Below are 17581 nucleotides of genomic sequence, written 5' to 3' on the forward strand. Positions count from 1 at the left end.
TGTGTGTGTGTGTGTGTGTGTGTGTGTGTGTGTGTGTGTGTGTGTGTGTGTGTGTGTGTGTGTGTGTGTGTGTGTGTGTGTGTGTGTGTGTGTGTGTGTGGCGTGTTGGGTCAGGCTGTGCAAACACATCTACCGCTATCGTCCTCTCTTGTTTTGAAAGATCCACTTGACACGCTCAGGAGGAGGTAAAGATCTTTGAGGCATTTCTGTCATTCTCTCGTGTCCTGTCCAATCAAACGCTGAAGTGGTCCCTCTCTGAGGATAAAAGTCACTTTCATGACTGAGGTTCTGCCCCGTCTTGACTTGTCTCTCTGCGAAGCATGAAGTCAAATACAAAGGTTATCAGTAAATAAGTGTTTTATTCTCTAACTATCCCATTCTATGCCATTGCAAGCTTATACTTGCGTTCTGAAAACTTTAATCAACAAAATAATTTTCTAATTCATCTGTACACCAATAGGTCTGGGCAGTATAGATATCATTTTAATTATGGCTCAAGTTGTTCCATGTTTGATCGATAGAATTTTAAGGTTATATACACATTATATAAGTCTGCATATTTAAAACCTTAAAATTCTATCAATCCAACACATAAACACACACACATTTATAATATATATATATATATATACATATATATTCAAACATTAAATTAATCAGTGCCTGTTTCCCCATAGTTTCTCACTAATTGAACACAAGTGTTTAATATATTCTTTATTATTCACCAATATAACAATACACAGCAATGTTTATTATTATCATTTTTAATCTATTTAAAATATAAATGTTTAATGTAATATTAAAAAAATAGATTTTTTAATTTTTTTTTATTCTTATTAATGTTGAAAACAAGTTTCTGCTTAGGATTGTTTGATGAAAAGAAAGTTCAAAAGAGCAGCATCTATTTGAAATAGAAATCAATTGTAACAATGTAAAAGACGTTTCAGTTTAATGCATCCTTGCAAAAAAAAAAAAATGTATATATATAATGACAAAATGTGCTATGACCCTGCCCTACATACCAAATATTGTCAGATCAGTGGCACAGTAGTTAGCACAAGTTTGAGTAGGTATATTGCATCGTTTATTTATTTTTTTGTGTGTGTGTCCTAAATTCTGTTTCTCCTCCCTTAATCACCCCATCTCTACCCTTATCACTGTCTCTGTGCCCTGAGGTCATACGGTGCTGAACCTGTGATAACCTTTAAGAGGTCAGATTATTCCTGCGTGTTTCCACCAGCTTCTCAAAGACATGAGTGGAGCTCCAGGTGGCTGTAAACCCAAACTTGCCCTAGTGTTGATATCGCTGCCTGGCTGGTCCATCTGGGATACAGGAGATAGCATCCAAAAAATCATCTACGTCATTGTTAGCAAGTTCTGGGAAATATCATGAACAAACAACCACAAAAATGCTCTTAAATACCAGACTTGCAATTTTGCATATAATTGATTAAATTTCCACTAAAATTGCAAGCTTAGACAAATTCGCTGGAAGACAATCTGTCTCCGTGAGTTCTTGTCAGCAGTGACTTTTGCTATGGCACCAGGTGTCTGCGAAGGGCACGGCACGAGCAAATACGTGCTAATCGTTCCCCCTCATCTGCGCGCTTTAATGGTTGGCTCAGACGCTAACCCTTACAGCAGCACTAGTTTATCTATTTACTGTAATGCTGCGTATCGATCGCCTCCTTTCAGATAAGCTGAGTGATTTACAAAAAAGAACAACTACGGAGATGCCGCTGTAATATTACCCCCATGGGAGAAGGATTCCATCTTGTTAGCATTACATTAATGGGCTAATTCCACAGCGAGGCTCCGTTAATGTCCCTGTGCAACCCTGCGGCTTGGAGCTGAGTGTTTTGGAGGGAATCAACGGCTAAGAAGGAAATGGGGTCGGATGTCTGGAGCAGGAAGGCCATTTTGTTTGCATGAGTAAACCAAGGATAGTGAGCCGCCCCAGGAAACTCATGCAACAACCTGAACATTAAGCCACTCACTAGCTTTGAAATATTATGAGATTTTGATGTAAAAAGGTGTATGGTCAGGTCGGTCAGTGCTTGTTTATCTGATTTATTTATGTTGAATTTGTCAGATGCTTGTTTATGAAGTTTGACTTGTTGGGTTTTTTTTTCAAATTAGAATTATAAGTTAATTAAATTATTTTATAAAGTGAAAATTGAAGTGAAATTATTCAAATTAATTAAAATAGTTTTGATGAAAGTTTTATAGAAAACCTGTTCAACTGGGAAATCGGAATTCCCTTAACTTTACTTTTACATTTAAAACATTCCTTTTTTGTTGTTGATTTCAGAGTATGTGTATGACGTGTGTGTATGTATATGTATATATATATATATATAATATATACACATATACATACACATACACATATACATACATGCATACACACACACACACACACACACAAACACATTCTGTTTAGCAGTATGAGGAAACATTTATGTTCAAAAATACAAGTGGACTTGAGATTGGTCACATTTTTGAGGACTTGTGGCTTGACCGAGTAAATAAAATACTTTGAGATTTGACTTAATCTGAAGGCTTGGCACAATTAATTTAAGCACAGGTAAGCCTTAGATTTAACAGACCGTTTGATGTGTGCAGCATCATGTGTTTAAAGATCAAATTAGTCTATGATGTCATTGCAAACGATGTATTTAGTGACATTTCAACCTTTAAATTAGTAGAAGATTATGCCCCTAGCATTGCTTCCAAAATGTTAAGGGAGACCAATCTCAAAACTACTATTCTCAGTTGCTATTAGAACTAGATGAATACTCATGTTAGTGTATTGGATCTGGCTGCCACAATGTCTAGATTAAAGGCAAAAATCAATTGCATTCAAAATTAAGACTCAAAACTCAACTCTTCCAAAACAATATTTGTCTGGGACACAGTTGTCAGGGGTCATTATTACTAAGAATTTTGATTTGCTCTCAATATTTATGGAGCGTGTGAATGAATCCAGGAAAAGACAAGTCCCTTGCCTCCCAGTAGGGGCCACTGCTGAGGAGGAGAGGGAGACCTTACTGCTGTAAGGTGGTCACTGGACCAGACTGCTGTTAGTGCACAGAACGGAGCGTAATCCAGTCACACTCATCCCTAGAGCCTCACACACACTCACAAGTCCACAGGTCACTTCTAAATGAGTTTCACAAATGACTTTTAGTAAAACTACTCCTTCTGAACAGCAACAGGAAATCACAGAGGTCTTGTGAAATTTTGTAGCACTTGCGACTGCTAAACTGATTGCCCGACTCTGTTCGACTCAGGCTGTCTCACTTTTCTAAGTGGAAGTGAACGCATTGACGCGCCACTGCCTGTCACCTCAACCTCCGTGTCACATGATGACTAAATGTGCCGAGTGAAAGCTTCTCACAAGCTCCCTCCAAGTGGTTTCATTTCAGGATGCCATTATGTGGCATGTCTATCTGCGCGCATGTGTGTGCATGCCGTGTGGTGCGTGACAGCTCGCCAAGACTTTTGCCCCAGCTTATGGCCAGCCTTTTGTGGAACGCCGGGCGGAATGGATGTCTTGGAATCATTCAGGATATCAGGAAAGATCAGCGGCAGAATCAAATTAAATGTCATTTGGATTGCAGTGAAAGGAAGGATTGTTTGACAGGCGCTTGGAAAACAGATTTGCTCGTCACCTTTTCTCATCGGCTCCAGATCCCTTTTCTGTCCCTCAAAGTTTTTTTTTAACCACTTCCTGTTGAAAAGCAGGTTGAGAAGTTAGACTGGCAGTCAAAGTCTTACCTTATGTTAGGGGTGTCCAATCCTGCTCCTGGAGGGCCACCTTCCAGCAGAGTTTAGCTATAGCCGTAGTTAAACACACCTGAACAATCTCATCAAGGTCTTTAGGATCACTAGAAACTTCCAGGCAGATGTGTTGGAGCTAAACTCAGGAAAGTGGCCCTCTAGGAGCAGGATTGGACACCCCTGCCTTACGTTTTGTAAGATTGTCCTTCAGATGAGACGTTAAACCGAGGCTCTGTGATCATTAAAAATCCCAGGATGTCCTTCGGAAAAGAGTAGGGGTGTAACCCCGGCATCCTGGCCAAATTTGCCCATTGGCCTCTTCCCATCATGGCCTCCTAATCATCCCTATATTGACTGATTGGCTTTATCACTCTGTCTGGGGTGGGCGTTCTGGCACACTATGGCTGCCGTCACATCATCCAGGTGGATCCTGAACATTGGTGGTGGTTGACGGTATTCCCCCTTCCATATGTAAAGCGCTTTGAGCCTAGTATAGCCTAGTAAAAGCCTAGCTTTTTATACCTAGTATAATTTGAATAACAAATTATTATTATTATTATTAATATTATTATTTGTCCAAACGTATTTTGTGGCACAAGAATATAGATAAAACTTCAATGCACTGTCAGTCGCTTTGAATAAAAGCGTGAAATGCAAAAATAGGGATTATACTGACAGATTTGGAGATGAGAACTACAGGCTCACAAGTGAGGGCATTTTCCTGGTTGATAACCAATATACATGGATGACACTCAGAGACCGGCATATTTACTCTAGGTCTCTGAAATTTTTTACTGCCACTAAGAGAGCACCTTGGGAACACCTGCATAGATGGATATTTTCTAACCATATCAAAGGATGGTTAAAGTAAGAGAATAATCGCAATATCGACCTGGATGGCTACACTCTTATTAGAGTGGATCAGGACAATAGAGCAGAGGGAAATTCAATTGGCAGTGGACTCTATCTATATTTGGATAACAACTGAACAATGTAATATAAAATACTGGACAAGAGTTGCACCCACGATTCTGAGATCATCTCAGTTGCAATAAGTCCCTTCTGTTTATCCCAAGAGTTTGGGCAGATTACGGTGAATCTTGTCTGTGTCGGGACCTAAAAATACTGATAAAATTACTTTGTGATGCTTTGGAGAGGTTTGTGGACCAGCCAGTGTTTATTCTCGGGGACTTTAATACTTGTGATATGTCTGCACGTCTTCCAACTCTCCAGTAATGTATCACATGCCCAACTACTATGATACTATGCGTATCCTGGACAAATGCTTTGGGTATTTGGATGCCTATAAAGCAGTGTCAGAGGAAAGCATGGAAGAACTTAACTTTTGCTTTGAGACGACAGACTGGCAGGTGTCCTTTGATTCAAGTAAAGATGTTCATGAACTCACAGATGTTATAACATTGTATATACAATATTGTGAAGATACAATAATACCTGTAAAGACAGTAAGGGTTTTCTCTAATAATAAGCCATGGTTAACCAAAGAGTTAAAGAAATGTCTTAAGGGAGATATTGTAAGAGTTAAAAATAAAGACGAGGCATTCATAACTAAAGTAAGGATAGCCAAAGTGAATTTTAAGAATGGAGTCGAACCGCAACAACAGTTGCAAATTGAAGACTATGCCAGATTTGTTAATGAATGCAAATGTTTTTTTATCGTAGATTTGATTTTATGGATGCTAAAACAAAGAGTGAATTTAGATAGGTCCAGCGCCTTTGTTGCTAGATAAGAAGGTGACTGCTTGCTTAGCTCATAATAAATGTCAATAAAGCCCCCAGCTTAAAGGGGCCCTGATGGCTTAAAGGGGAGGGTTTTAAAAATGTGTGGAAATCAACTCAAAAGGCCCCTTACACAGCTATTTCTGTAATATCTACAGTATTACCTATCCATAAGACATCGGGGAAAGCACTACCTGAAAATTATAGACCAGTTGCAATGACTTCTGTCCAGGCAAAATGTATGGAAAGAATTGTAAGTAAACATGTTATGTTATCATGTTAACCACAAGTAAGATTTTATATCCATTGCAGTTTGTATGTAGACCACACAGGGGGACAGAAAATGCCACACTTACTTTGATTGATTTTACAGTAAAGCATATCCAGGACTCTAAATCTTATGCACGGGCACTTTTAGTTGATTTTACCTCAGCTTTTAACAGTGCAGGTTCATTTGCTTTTATCACGTCTTTGTAATGTGAAAATAAATTCTACATTGATATATGGATCAAAGATTTCCTCTCAGATCAACTACAGAGAGTTTTTATGAATGGCATATAACTGGGCTTAAATACAGGGGCACCGCAGGGTTGTGTATTGTCAACACTCTTATTCTCAATATATACCAATGAGCTATAAATTAAGTGCAATACACCTGGTCTTTTTACATGTGGATGATGTGGTTCTGGTACAACTTTATTCAAAGAGTCAATGAGTGATCAAACCTATTTTAAAAATGTGGTTGTTCTTGAAAACTTGTGTAAATTGAATGTAAGGAAAACTAAAGAGCTGATTTTCAATTTTAATTCTGGTGAAGACGATGTGTTAGGGAAACTAATGTTAAATGATAAGGCTGTTGAGATTTTGGAAAGTTTTAAATATTTGTGGGGTTATTTTTGGTGAGAATGTAGACACTATTTTAAAGAAAGCAGGTCAAAGATTGTTCTTTATGAGTAAACTGTAGAGTTTTGATGTTAGTCATTCCATTTTGGAAATGGTATACAAGTCATGTTGAGAGTATCTTAATATTTAATATTACAGTTTGATGTGGTTAGAATTGCAAAGAATAGTGAGAATGGCAGGAAAACATAGGAAGCCAACAAACACAGCTTGATAAATTGAATTTGCTGGCAATACACAGAAGAGCAACAAGTGTTGTATCTGACTCCACACACCCACTTAAAGCAACACCAAAGATTATTTTGTACCTTAAAATAATGTTTCCAAAATTGTTTCAGTGGTTCAACTCGTAACATGGTGAACGCCACTTCTGCATTCGCTTCTGTAGTTCGAATGAGACATAAGAAACAAAAAATTTGACTTTCTTTACGGCAAGCGTTACTATAGCCGATGGGTGGAGCCTATACAAAAAATAGCCGTTTCTGATGTCACAATACATCATACTTTTATAAAATCATGCAACGTACTTTACCTTGACATCGTTATTTCCGAAGCCGGTGCTGGATAAACAAATAGCTTGCGTGCGATGGTAGGCTGCAGAAGGCTAAATTATTAACGACAGCGGTAATGGACAATTCCGCTTCCAACCTGTAGGGGGACCGAAGAGGAAAAGTGCTTTGCTGTTGCTTTAACTCAGAGTTTGTAATGCTTCCATCTGAAAAAGTATAATGTCCCCAAAAAAAAGTCAAACATTGTATAAACATTATTTTATACCAGTGGCAGTTAGAATATTAAATGAAGGGTAAGCAACTCTTGGTGAGAGTAACTTTTAGTTTGTGTATTGTGTATGTGTATAACTTGTGTTGTGTATTGTGTGTGTGATTGTGTTTTTATGAGAAGCCAAAAGAGAATTTCCACATTGGTGGACAATAAAATAAAGTTCTAACTAACTATGACATCATTTGTGTTACTGGCCATATCTAGGTTTGTCCCTCCAAAAATTAAAATAACGTTAATTTTGCTCTCTGAGGACAAGATTGTGCCAGTTTTTATTGCAAAGAAACTACAACTTTAGGCCAGACAGACAGTATTGGGGTGATCTCCCCCTCATCTCGAGTTCTTCTTAGCCATCTGCTTCCCTGTCTCTGAGCTAGCCTATGGATTTCAGAATGGGTTAAATGGCCTTAATTCAGTTCCAGAGGTCAGTCCAATGACCCCCATCCAGTCCAGAGGCCACCCAAGCTGATGAGCAACCCTCAGGGGATGAGGCGAATGGGGACAGAGAAAAGCAAGGTGTAGAGGACGGAGCCCTGTGGCATACCTTAAGCAAGTCTGCACCGCTTGTGTCCATTGACTAATCAGAGGGCTGGATTTTCATGGTTAGTTGAGGTTAAGCCAGTTTGAGTAGGTGAGGAGATCACGGCGCTTATTATCTGCAGCTCTCTAGCAGTTATCTCTTGCCATCTAGCATGCTCTTTCTCTCTGTGGGCCCCTCTTTTCCTCTTCTATGCAATACAGAGCTATAGAGACCATCTCCACCGGCTAGCTCGGCAACTTAATCCTATGTCTACAAGATAAAGCTTCATTATGGGCAGATTAACAATATGCCTGTTGTTTATAGACCTGGCTGCGGTCTGGTGGACTGTGGCAGAGCTCACATCGAGCAGCCTGCCAATGTCAAAACGCAGCTCCTGACAGGGAATCTCGGATCCGCTCAGGTAGAGGAATGCCGCATGGTGACGACATGGCACATTTGGGTCAGTGTTACATACTCCTCGAGTAACCTGAGACGGAGTACAATGGCACTTCACCAAATTGCTCCTCAAAATCTTTGACGCTAGCTGTCATCGTCAAGGGGAGAGACAGGCAGAGACACCGTGCACGGTGGGCCGGTGTTGGATGTCATGCTAATCATCGTCAATTAGAGGAGAGCGAGCTGGAAAAGCACCCCGGTTTATGGCTGGCAGTGGGCTGGGGTGTAAGGATATCATTTCAAGCAGGACAGTGACAGCTTCTGAGTATTTAACGGGTTTCAAGATGATGGATGGCCTGAAAAAAAAGTCCCATTACTCAAACAGTAGCAGCACAGAGTGTTGAACACAGCCAATTTAGGAGGTAGATAAAGTGAGGTGTCCACATGCAAGCTGACAAAGCTCATATAAAAAAAAAACTAAAGAAAATGAATGAGCTCTGACCACAACACCACAAACTACTGTTTGATTTCACGCTCAGTTAATCGTCAAAAGCTGTAGAATACCTTAGTTATGTCTGTACTTGTGTAGCATGAAAGGATAACTCGGATATTTAAATGGTTGGAAACCCACCAATACGCAACATATCAAACAAATAGCTGTGGTTAGTTCTGGCAAGTTATGGTTCAATTAACCATCAAAAGCCACAGAGTATCACTGTAACATCTACACTATTCTAGTATGAAGAATATCTAGCACTGAATGCTATCAAAAGCATCTGAAAAGGAACAAGCACTAGAGAGAGGTACTCGTTTAAAATCTCAGTTAATAACAGCATAAAATAGTTCTAGTAATGTCTAACATGGTTTATACGTTGTGTTTTGTTGCATTTTTGTCACTTAACGATTTCAAACCAGTAGCTAGCGCTCATTTATTATCAGATATCATCACATTAACCGAAACTGTGTTTTTCATCATACTGCACAAGTTAATTTATTTTGTGCATTCTTTGACAAGTAACAAATTAGAAAATAACTACTATAAATAGCAAACAGTAGCTGTCGTTTATTTTAATTGTCATTCTGTAGGTTTATCACTTTAATAGTTAGAAACAGTTTTCATACTAGACAGATTTTAATGTTTTTGTCTGATTATCTGACAAATTGCTACAAGCAGTTAAGTGTGATATTTCATTATTACTGATGATTGCCCAAGTGAAATATCTAACATTAGCTGTGGTTAGTGTTCATTCTTTGTGACAAACTCCGATTCTGGAACGTCATGTGAATGTGCATTTTGCAATTAACTAAAACTAGCCACAGCAACTCGCTATCTTTCCTGATAGCTTAGTAACGTCTAAACCTGTATAGCATTTTCCTGTCGTTCTGCTGTTTCTTTTTTTACCCCAAATGCTCTTATTTGTTTCATACTGGAGCTTCGGTGCAAGCACTGGGGGTTGGTGTTGAGATTTGGCTAGTCGACAGCTGTTTTACACTTTAATAAGATTAGTGCAAAGAAATTAGTTGTGTTCTCTATAATCTGCCGTTTAACCATGCAAGCCACCTGGGGCTGCCCTACCCCCACTGCTCACATTCCTCCCCACGCGTTATTGGACAGGCATCATATAGCCTCGTTCGTACCTTCAAAACCCTGTGAACGTGCACCTAAGATCAGGTTAACGGTGAATCTTTCATGAGCTCATGTGAGCTTATAGCTCACGTCAAAAGTAGACGTTAGTTTTACGTATAAACTATATAGCTTAGCTAATTTAAATATTATACAAATGTAATTTCGAATCAAATTTGTTTTATACTCTCACTTTGTTTTGTGATTTGGAACATTTTTATACACTAGTAAAATTATATATAGATTAGCTCATTGTTTTTCACACTTGCGAGCCCAATTTCAGTTGCCTGTTAATATATAGCACTTCAATAATGTGATAATCTTTAGCTTAAGCCCTCAATCCACTGTTTATATTAGAGAAGCCAAAGTGAACCTTGACACTGAGGCCTGTCATTCAATCCTCGCCTGGATATTTGAGACTTATCCTTTAAAAAACTTGCCTAGAAACAATATAGATACCTCAAATTCCATGACAAACACAGATGAGACATGATTTCCTAACGCTGAAACTGTGAAGAACGCATCTGCGTATATACCGATATTTTTAGTTTTTCATTTAGCCAAAACCTGCCCGCCCCAACAGTCCCGTTGAGAATATTTCAACGTTTGATGGAAAAGAAAAAAAATGCTGTTCGAAATGACACAATTGAGGCTCTGGTGGAAAATCAGTGTGGCTGAGGCAGTGCTGGTCCGCTGCCCAGAGTGCACAGGTTGGAGGAGATCTCACGTTTCCCTTCTCTGACTGAACAGAGCCTGGTGTATCACTCCACTCACCCATGACCATCCGTCCTTCCTTTCCTCCTCCTTTCGCCCTAAGCTCCGGTATCCTTCTATCAATACAAAAGAAACACTTCACCATTTACGCTTTGGTGAATCAATGTTCCGTTGGCTGTTGCGTATTAATCGAACAAGACCTCTTTCGACACCCTTGTCAACTGTGTTTATCGTCCGCTTGGACGAGGTGAAAACTTGTCGATTAATAACGCCGTACATAAAAACGGCTACACCCGTTTTTTTATAATGGGTCATGATCGAGCGGCTTTGAAAGTGCAAAGCTACGAGGCGTGCGGGGAATACTTGGATCCTTTCCCAGCAGACCAGGCACAATGTTTTCCCTGCGGTCTCATACTGCATGTCTGACTCTTTTACACCGCTATGTCAATATTCGCACCGCTATCTCCCTGATCAGCCCGCCAGTGGGTAAAATATACACTGGTGTTTTTGTCAGCCGGGTGGAAGTTATTGACAGGCCGAGGCCTTCGAGGCTCGCGCTATTTTTATAACGAGTGCCAATACGGTTTGGCTGAAAATGCTGAACAGATGGTGAAGGTTGTGGTGGATATCAAAATGTTTACGGTTGGAAATAAACATGGCCTGGTTTAAAAAAGAAAAGTCAGATTCCATTTGTCCGTACGGCAGATAGGGCCCCGCCACTCTGCTTTGGGATAAAATATACAGTTGTCAGAAAATATTAACTAATGAAGGGGTGGTTGGGAAGAGGGATGGATGGGGGGTCTGGAGTGGGAGCGGAGTGACTGGTCAGTTATCAGCTACATTAATCTCCTCTCGGGCTGGTGTGGAACAGACAAAATACAGAGGCCTGACTGACTGACAGTGGCTTGCTGGCCCGAAGGCGCTGACGGCTAGACTCTTATCTGAGCCAAGAGAAAACGAGTTGGGGAAAGAGATGGTGGAAACGTGAAAGCAAGGAAGGGGCCAGGCAGATGTTCGGTATCCAGTTCTTCTCCATTTCATCTAATTGAGCCGGTTGTAAGATCCTTTAAAAGTAAAGAACTGTGGCAGTACCTTGGTAAAGTGAGAATGCCATGGTGTGTGTGTGTGTGTGTATATGCATGTTTGTGTTTTTTTATGTATGTAGTATGTATTATGTATGTTATATGTTATATTATATGTACCCTACAAATAGGGTTGCAAAGTGTCCAAAATTCCAGAAAAAGTGAAAACTTTCCAGGATTTTTTGAAAATTTCTGGAAATATATACCGGAAATGTTCAGCCCCTTTGCAACCCTATTTAAAAATAACTTGTTGGATTTTCAGCATCCACTCTAATGTTGTGTTGTATTGTTTTGTTTTCGGTTTGTTTTTTGGGGTTTTGATTTGCATAAAAGTACTAGACATCTTTACTGTACTATGGTATTACCATCATGGTTGTGTCAGAAAATGTGGTATTACCATGGTACCTTGTCCCAAAAATTTCAGAGTAATGGATTAATTTATTGAACAACGTTTCGACCCAAAGGTCTTCGTCAGGCATAAAAACAAGTACATCACGAGGTACAATTTATATCAATATGATCCGTCATACCTGACCTAATTATACAACTCATTAACCCAATTATCCAATAAACGGATAGAAAAAATACTAAATAGCCACCCATATATGAAAATAAAATAAATGGAAAAATACAAAATAGTAACCAACATAACAGAAAATAATTGACACAAAAATTATAATTATAATAATCACCAATATATTCAGAAAATAATTGTACGAATACACAAATATTAAGTATGAACTACACATTTTTTTTTGTAAGTGATTAAACTCTCATCGGGTCACATCTCATGTTTTCTCTTCAACATTACGTAAGGAGCTGTTCCTGAGAGAAAATCCCTTGAGCGTTATATTCCAAGTGTTGTCATGCTTCTTGGATTGCGTGTGATGTTCACACTCTGAGCTTTAAGTGTCAGTTTCCTCAGATAACCTTACTGTATTACGGCAAAGAACCCAGCTCATCTGATTGGCAATCCTTTACACTGCCAGTCGGAGTAGCCCTGAAATGTTTATATGGGGCCTGCTTTGTATCCTGATCATTTAGATGGAAAAACTCAAAACAGGAGAAGCCGTCGGCTTTTGAAAACTAATCCCCCCTCTCTTTCTCTTTAGGTCCCTCTGCGCTGCCGTGAACACGTATTACCTGTCCTGTGCGCACTGCCACAACAACTGTTCCTATGTTCTCTACAGCAACAAAATTACTTTTCTCATGGACCTACTCCTCCATCAGTTAACAGTGAGTATTAACAGCTGAAGTTAACGTGAGTTTGCCTAATCCTGCTGTTTTGGGGTCTTTATGTGCCATAAATCCAGTTTTTGTCACTACTATTATTATTGTTCAGCCAAAAATAGAAATTAAATCATTATTTTCTCATCCTCATATTGTTCCTAACCTTTATAACATACTTTCTTCTGTGGATCACAAAATTTGAATATCCTGGCAGTCAGTTTCCCTATAATGTGAATGAGAACTGGAGCTGTCGAGCAACAAAATGACACAAAAAGCACCATAAAATGATCATAAATCTGGTTCTTACAAAGCTCTATATTTAATGTTTTATGAATTCGTCCAAAATTAAGGCTTATTACCCGAAAATTTACCCAAGCTCTTGCTGGCCTATTCGTGAAAGAAGAGATTCATTCTAAATGAATCATTCGTTTGAGTCAAATTTGTAAGTTGATCCAGTTTGCAACACCCATCTGAATGATTCGTTCACAACTCTGACTGATCCGATAACTCTCCCAATTTAAACTGATTATTAGTGAAGGACAACTAAAATCTCACAAAGGTATTGGATGACTTCTTAAGACTTATAAAAGAATATAGTGCTTGATTCACTTGGACTACTTATATGATTCATTTTGTGGAACTTTGAAAGCTCCAGTCAAGCTATGGATTGAAATCTCCAATCCCCATTCATTATAACTGCATGGAAAGGAGCGACCAATACATTGTTTAAAATGTCTTCTTTTGTATTCCACAGGAGAAAAAGTAAGTGATACAGGTTTGGAACAACATGAATGGGAGGGGAAAAAATGACAGAATTTTTAGGGTGAACTAATACTTTTAGGATGCGACTTCCACTTTAGCTTTTAAAGGTTGTAAAGTGCTGTTTTGTCATGTCTAAAGGGTCATTTCTGTCTTGCTCATCTTGCCAGAGCATATGTAGCTCATCTACCAGTTTAAAGCAAGCGCCAAAATGGATTTTAATACATACAACATTGCTCTTGTTTATATGACTCACTGAATCATCTTAAGTTCTGGGAAAGCTCCACTGCTGAATCACATTTCGCATCGCTTCTGTCCCTTATTTTTCATCTCCCCCCCCCCCCCAGCCTTCTCTCTCGTCCTTTGATTTTTGTCAAGGGTTTTTTAGAACCAAGCTCACGCTACGCTTCAAGCTCTTTAAGATGTCATTAAGACAAAGTATGGAAAGACACACAAATGTCAGTAGGGTTGTGTTTACGTAAGCTCCTCACTGTTGAACAAAAGCACAGGAACAGAAAGGTTTTCCGCCGAATTCCCAACAGGTGCCAGATATATATATAATACTTAATGAAGACTCATTTTTATTCAATTCTTATTAAATTTTTCATAAATAGGATTACATTTAAATGCAAATGTTTTTGATGTCTGTGCATGCAGGTTGTCACACGTAAATATGTGTGTACAATTAGTAAATGAGACCCAGTTACGGAGTCATATAGGGCTTGTGGATGTGTGTTTGCGCAAGAAACATTGGTTTGGCAAATCATTAAGCCCCTGTCAGTCTAGAGACGAAATATTTGCTGGGGGCACAGGGGTTTATTTCAAACTCAACGCAACAGCAAGTCAGGCCACTGATTATTTGACATGTGATGGATATAAACGGACATAATAGTCACCCAAAGTAAGTGAAAAAGTCAGTAAAGAGCAATATTTAAGTTATTTTTGCAAGCTGACTTATGTAGCCGTTTACCTGTGTGTGTGTGTGTGTGTGTGTGTGTGTGTGTGTGTGTGTGTGTGTGTGTGTGTGTGTGTGTGTGTGTGTGTGTGTGTGTGTGTGTGTGTGTGTGTGTGTGTGTGTGTGTGTGTGTGTGTGTGTGTGTGTGTGTGTGTGTGTGTGTGTGTGTGTGTGTGTGTGTGTGTGTGTGTGTGTGTGTGTGTGTGTGTGTTTCAGTGTGGCCACTATATGCGTCCACCCTTCCCTTCCCTGTAATTAGATTTGTGGAGAATGTAGCTGGTTTTGCCTGCTCTCTCAGCATAGTAAGCTGCTACTCTGTAAAAACTGTCATTTTAACTTGCATGTGTACCTGCGCTAAAATCTGTATGTATTTTTTATCTTTAACCAATGATATCTGGCTAGTCTAATACCACCTTAATGCAATTAAACCTTAAATATGACACATTAAAGTGTTCTTTATAGCAAAAACCAAAATGGTCATGTTTGGTCTTGGGAAATTATTAAATAAGTTACAGAATTGTGATAATTTATTTTAAATACAAATTTATTTTATATACAAGCATATTTATATGTATCTGAATAAACAGAATTATATGCAGACTATCCTATACATATTTTTAGGCAAGAACTGAACACATATGTGAGTATTTGGCAAATGCGTTGTACAGTATGTGCACGGTCCAGTTGGCTAAATGTGCATTCTTGCATTACTGTGGCGCAACAAAGATACAAGTAGGTAGCTATAAACATGATGACAGTTTAATAAGCTTTAACTACCTTTAACTAAGATATTTTATGTTAACCTTGCGTTAATGCCAAACCTCACTCTTAGACATAAACTTTAACTGAAAAAAAAAAAGACATTTATGTCCCTATCCTTGCCCCCAAGGAGCATTCTCGTAGCATGACTAGTCTTTCTCAACTTCCTGCAAACGGGAATACCTTGCAGAGTTCTTGTATGCCCGTCATTGGCACACCACCAGGGACAATGTCGCTTCGAGTTGTAACTACCAATTTATAACCCAGGGCTGATGAATAATAGAGCAGCGCCCTTGTAGTTATTTATGCACTAGAGGATCAGGATTCCAACCAAAGATTAATGGCTTACGCGTGGAAACAAAAGAGGACAGGATCCTTTTTATTTGCACCCTCTGCTTTAATTGGACATGTTTTAAAATGCAAGCTGAGGTTTAAATGACCCTGTCTATTGTGCAACAGTGCTAGGCCGGATATTGAGACCAGCACGGCCCATTGTTTAGTGATCTCAGGTGTCCTTCAATGCCAAGATTGGTGTTAGAGACAACCATCAGTCAATTGAGCAAGTGTTTGCAAATTTAAATTAGTTTTCCAAATCAGTTTTCAACCAATGTTTGCTTAGAGTACTGTACATCTTGTAAGGATGCAATTAATAGGATTGTGATTTTTGTAAATTGCATCAAAAGAAGGATTTGCAGCAGTACAAACAACAATAATGGTGTAACAGTAACAACACCATATCGAATCTCCACACAGAGTTTAAAGAAAATGCCTACAGTTGTTTGAACATGACTGTAGTTGTAGATCTTCTCGTCTTTGACACGCTTGTAGACATGTTGAGAGTCGTTGACGAAGATGTTTCATCTGTAGCTCTTGATGAAACCTGAAAGCTCCAACGTGTCTAGACACCATTGTCTTGCTTCTTGGTAGTCTCAGGGTAGTGACTACAGTTCAGCTGACAATGTCTTTGTTTTTTCTCTTTCCACCAATGATGAATAACACATCTATAACTGTTTCTGCAGCTCTTCGTACCTGATGAGGACACGTCAATCTTTGGCCGCAGTGTCAATAAGCAGATCTTTGAGGGTTTGACCACAGGACTTCTGCAGACAGTCGCCACAGTGCTGGGGCAGTTGCACCCGACTAATTTAAATGGAGATTCTCCACGTATATGTACTCCAGATGCCAAGAGCAGACCTGTCGCCAGTGAGAACTTCAACACACGTACTCAAGATCTTATCAGGTATATTCATTTTTATGTTTTCTTTCCATTACTCTTCCTGACCAAGCATCTTGAATACATCTTGAAAATCTTGTCTTTTGTTGTAGTAATGCATAACAATTAAAATGATTATGTTAATTTTTGGACATAACAAAGAACTTGTATTTGTATTTTGTATAAATATTTGCATATCCACAGCAATATATAACCTCTTCAAATGTAGCCAACCATTCTCAAAAAGAAAGTGCATGGGTTAATTGAGAAGAAAAAGTTAATTTACAATATAACAATTTACAATGTAACATTAAGCTGTAAAAGGTTGATTTGGCAAATGGAGGCAGGAAAACATTTTCTCTAAGATTAGAAAACTAAGCATTTTTACAGCTGTGGTGAAAACAAATACTGTCTGACGTGACATGGGTTTTGTTAGCAACAATATTTTTTGCAATGTGAAACACACAAGAGTTTCTCAAGTCTTGGAATGATATCCCTTGAGCAGGGAATGACCTCTTGGAAAGGATCCAGAGGTTATCCCGGTCAGACAATTTGGGAAATTTGTTTATAAGACTACTCCATTTTAATGACATCATAGTCTTGTACACATCAGACCTGGCTTTCTGCACTTTGGTTGGGTACAGTATGCTCTTGGATGCCCCATCTCTTTCCTAACTTAGCCGGCAACTCCTTCACAAATCTGTGCTCTAAACCAAAGTTTTTAGTCTCCACATTGGCCAAAATTCCCTTCTGGAAGTATACGACTTTCAGTTGAACTCGGCGTGAGAGTAGGGCAGTGCGGAGGAGAGCGCTAGTGCTGGGCTTTCTCCTGCTCTCTGAGGAAAGGCAGACAGCCCGGCCTGCTAAGAATCCCAAGCTTCCCACAATCCCTCAGTGTTCCCTCCCATGATTTGTTTGACACGAGCAGTCTCAAGCCCAGTGCAGTGACCGTGGAGTGACCTTGCAGACATGGCTGGAACAGGCCAAATAGTGGCTGGATTACCAAAAATAAATCCGCAGGGAAGAATAAAATAGAACCTTTTTTTTTTTTTTACCTCTTTGGTTTTGAAACAGAAAAGAGGACTATAAAAAGAATAATGCATAAAAATTAATCAAATATCAAATTGTG

At 39.1% G+C, this 17581-nt stretch overlaps 1 protein-coding gene across 4 annotated transcripts in view; it reads left to right on the plus strand.

Moving 5' to 3' along the window:
- Window positions 1-17581, plus strand: part of scaper (S-phase cyclin A-associated protein in the ER) — a 108379-nt gene that overhangs the window by 64053 nt on the left and 26745 nt on the right. For all 4 annotated transcript variants that reach the window (XM_082159011.1, XM_082159009.1, XM_082159012.1 and 1 more), the window contains 2 exons: window positions 12649-12772; window positions 16259-16479. In XM_082159011.1, coding sequence (XP_082015137.1) covers window positions 12649-12772; window positions 16259-16479 — 345 coding nt within the window. The remainder of the gene's footprint in view (window positions 1-12648; window positions 12773-16258; window positions 16480-17581) is intronic.

This window comes from Leuciscus leuciscus (genome assembly GCF_965113295.1).
Source record: "Leuciscus leuciscus genome assembly, chromosome: 25".
Lineage (NCBI taxonomy): Eukaryota > Metazoa > Chordata > Actinopteri > Cypriniformes > Leuciscidae > Leuciscus > Leuciscus leuciscus.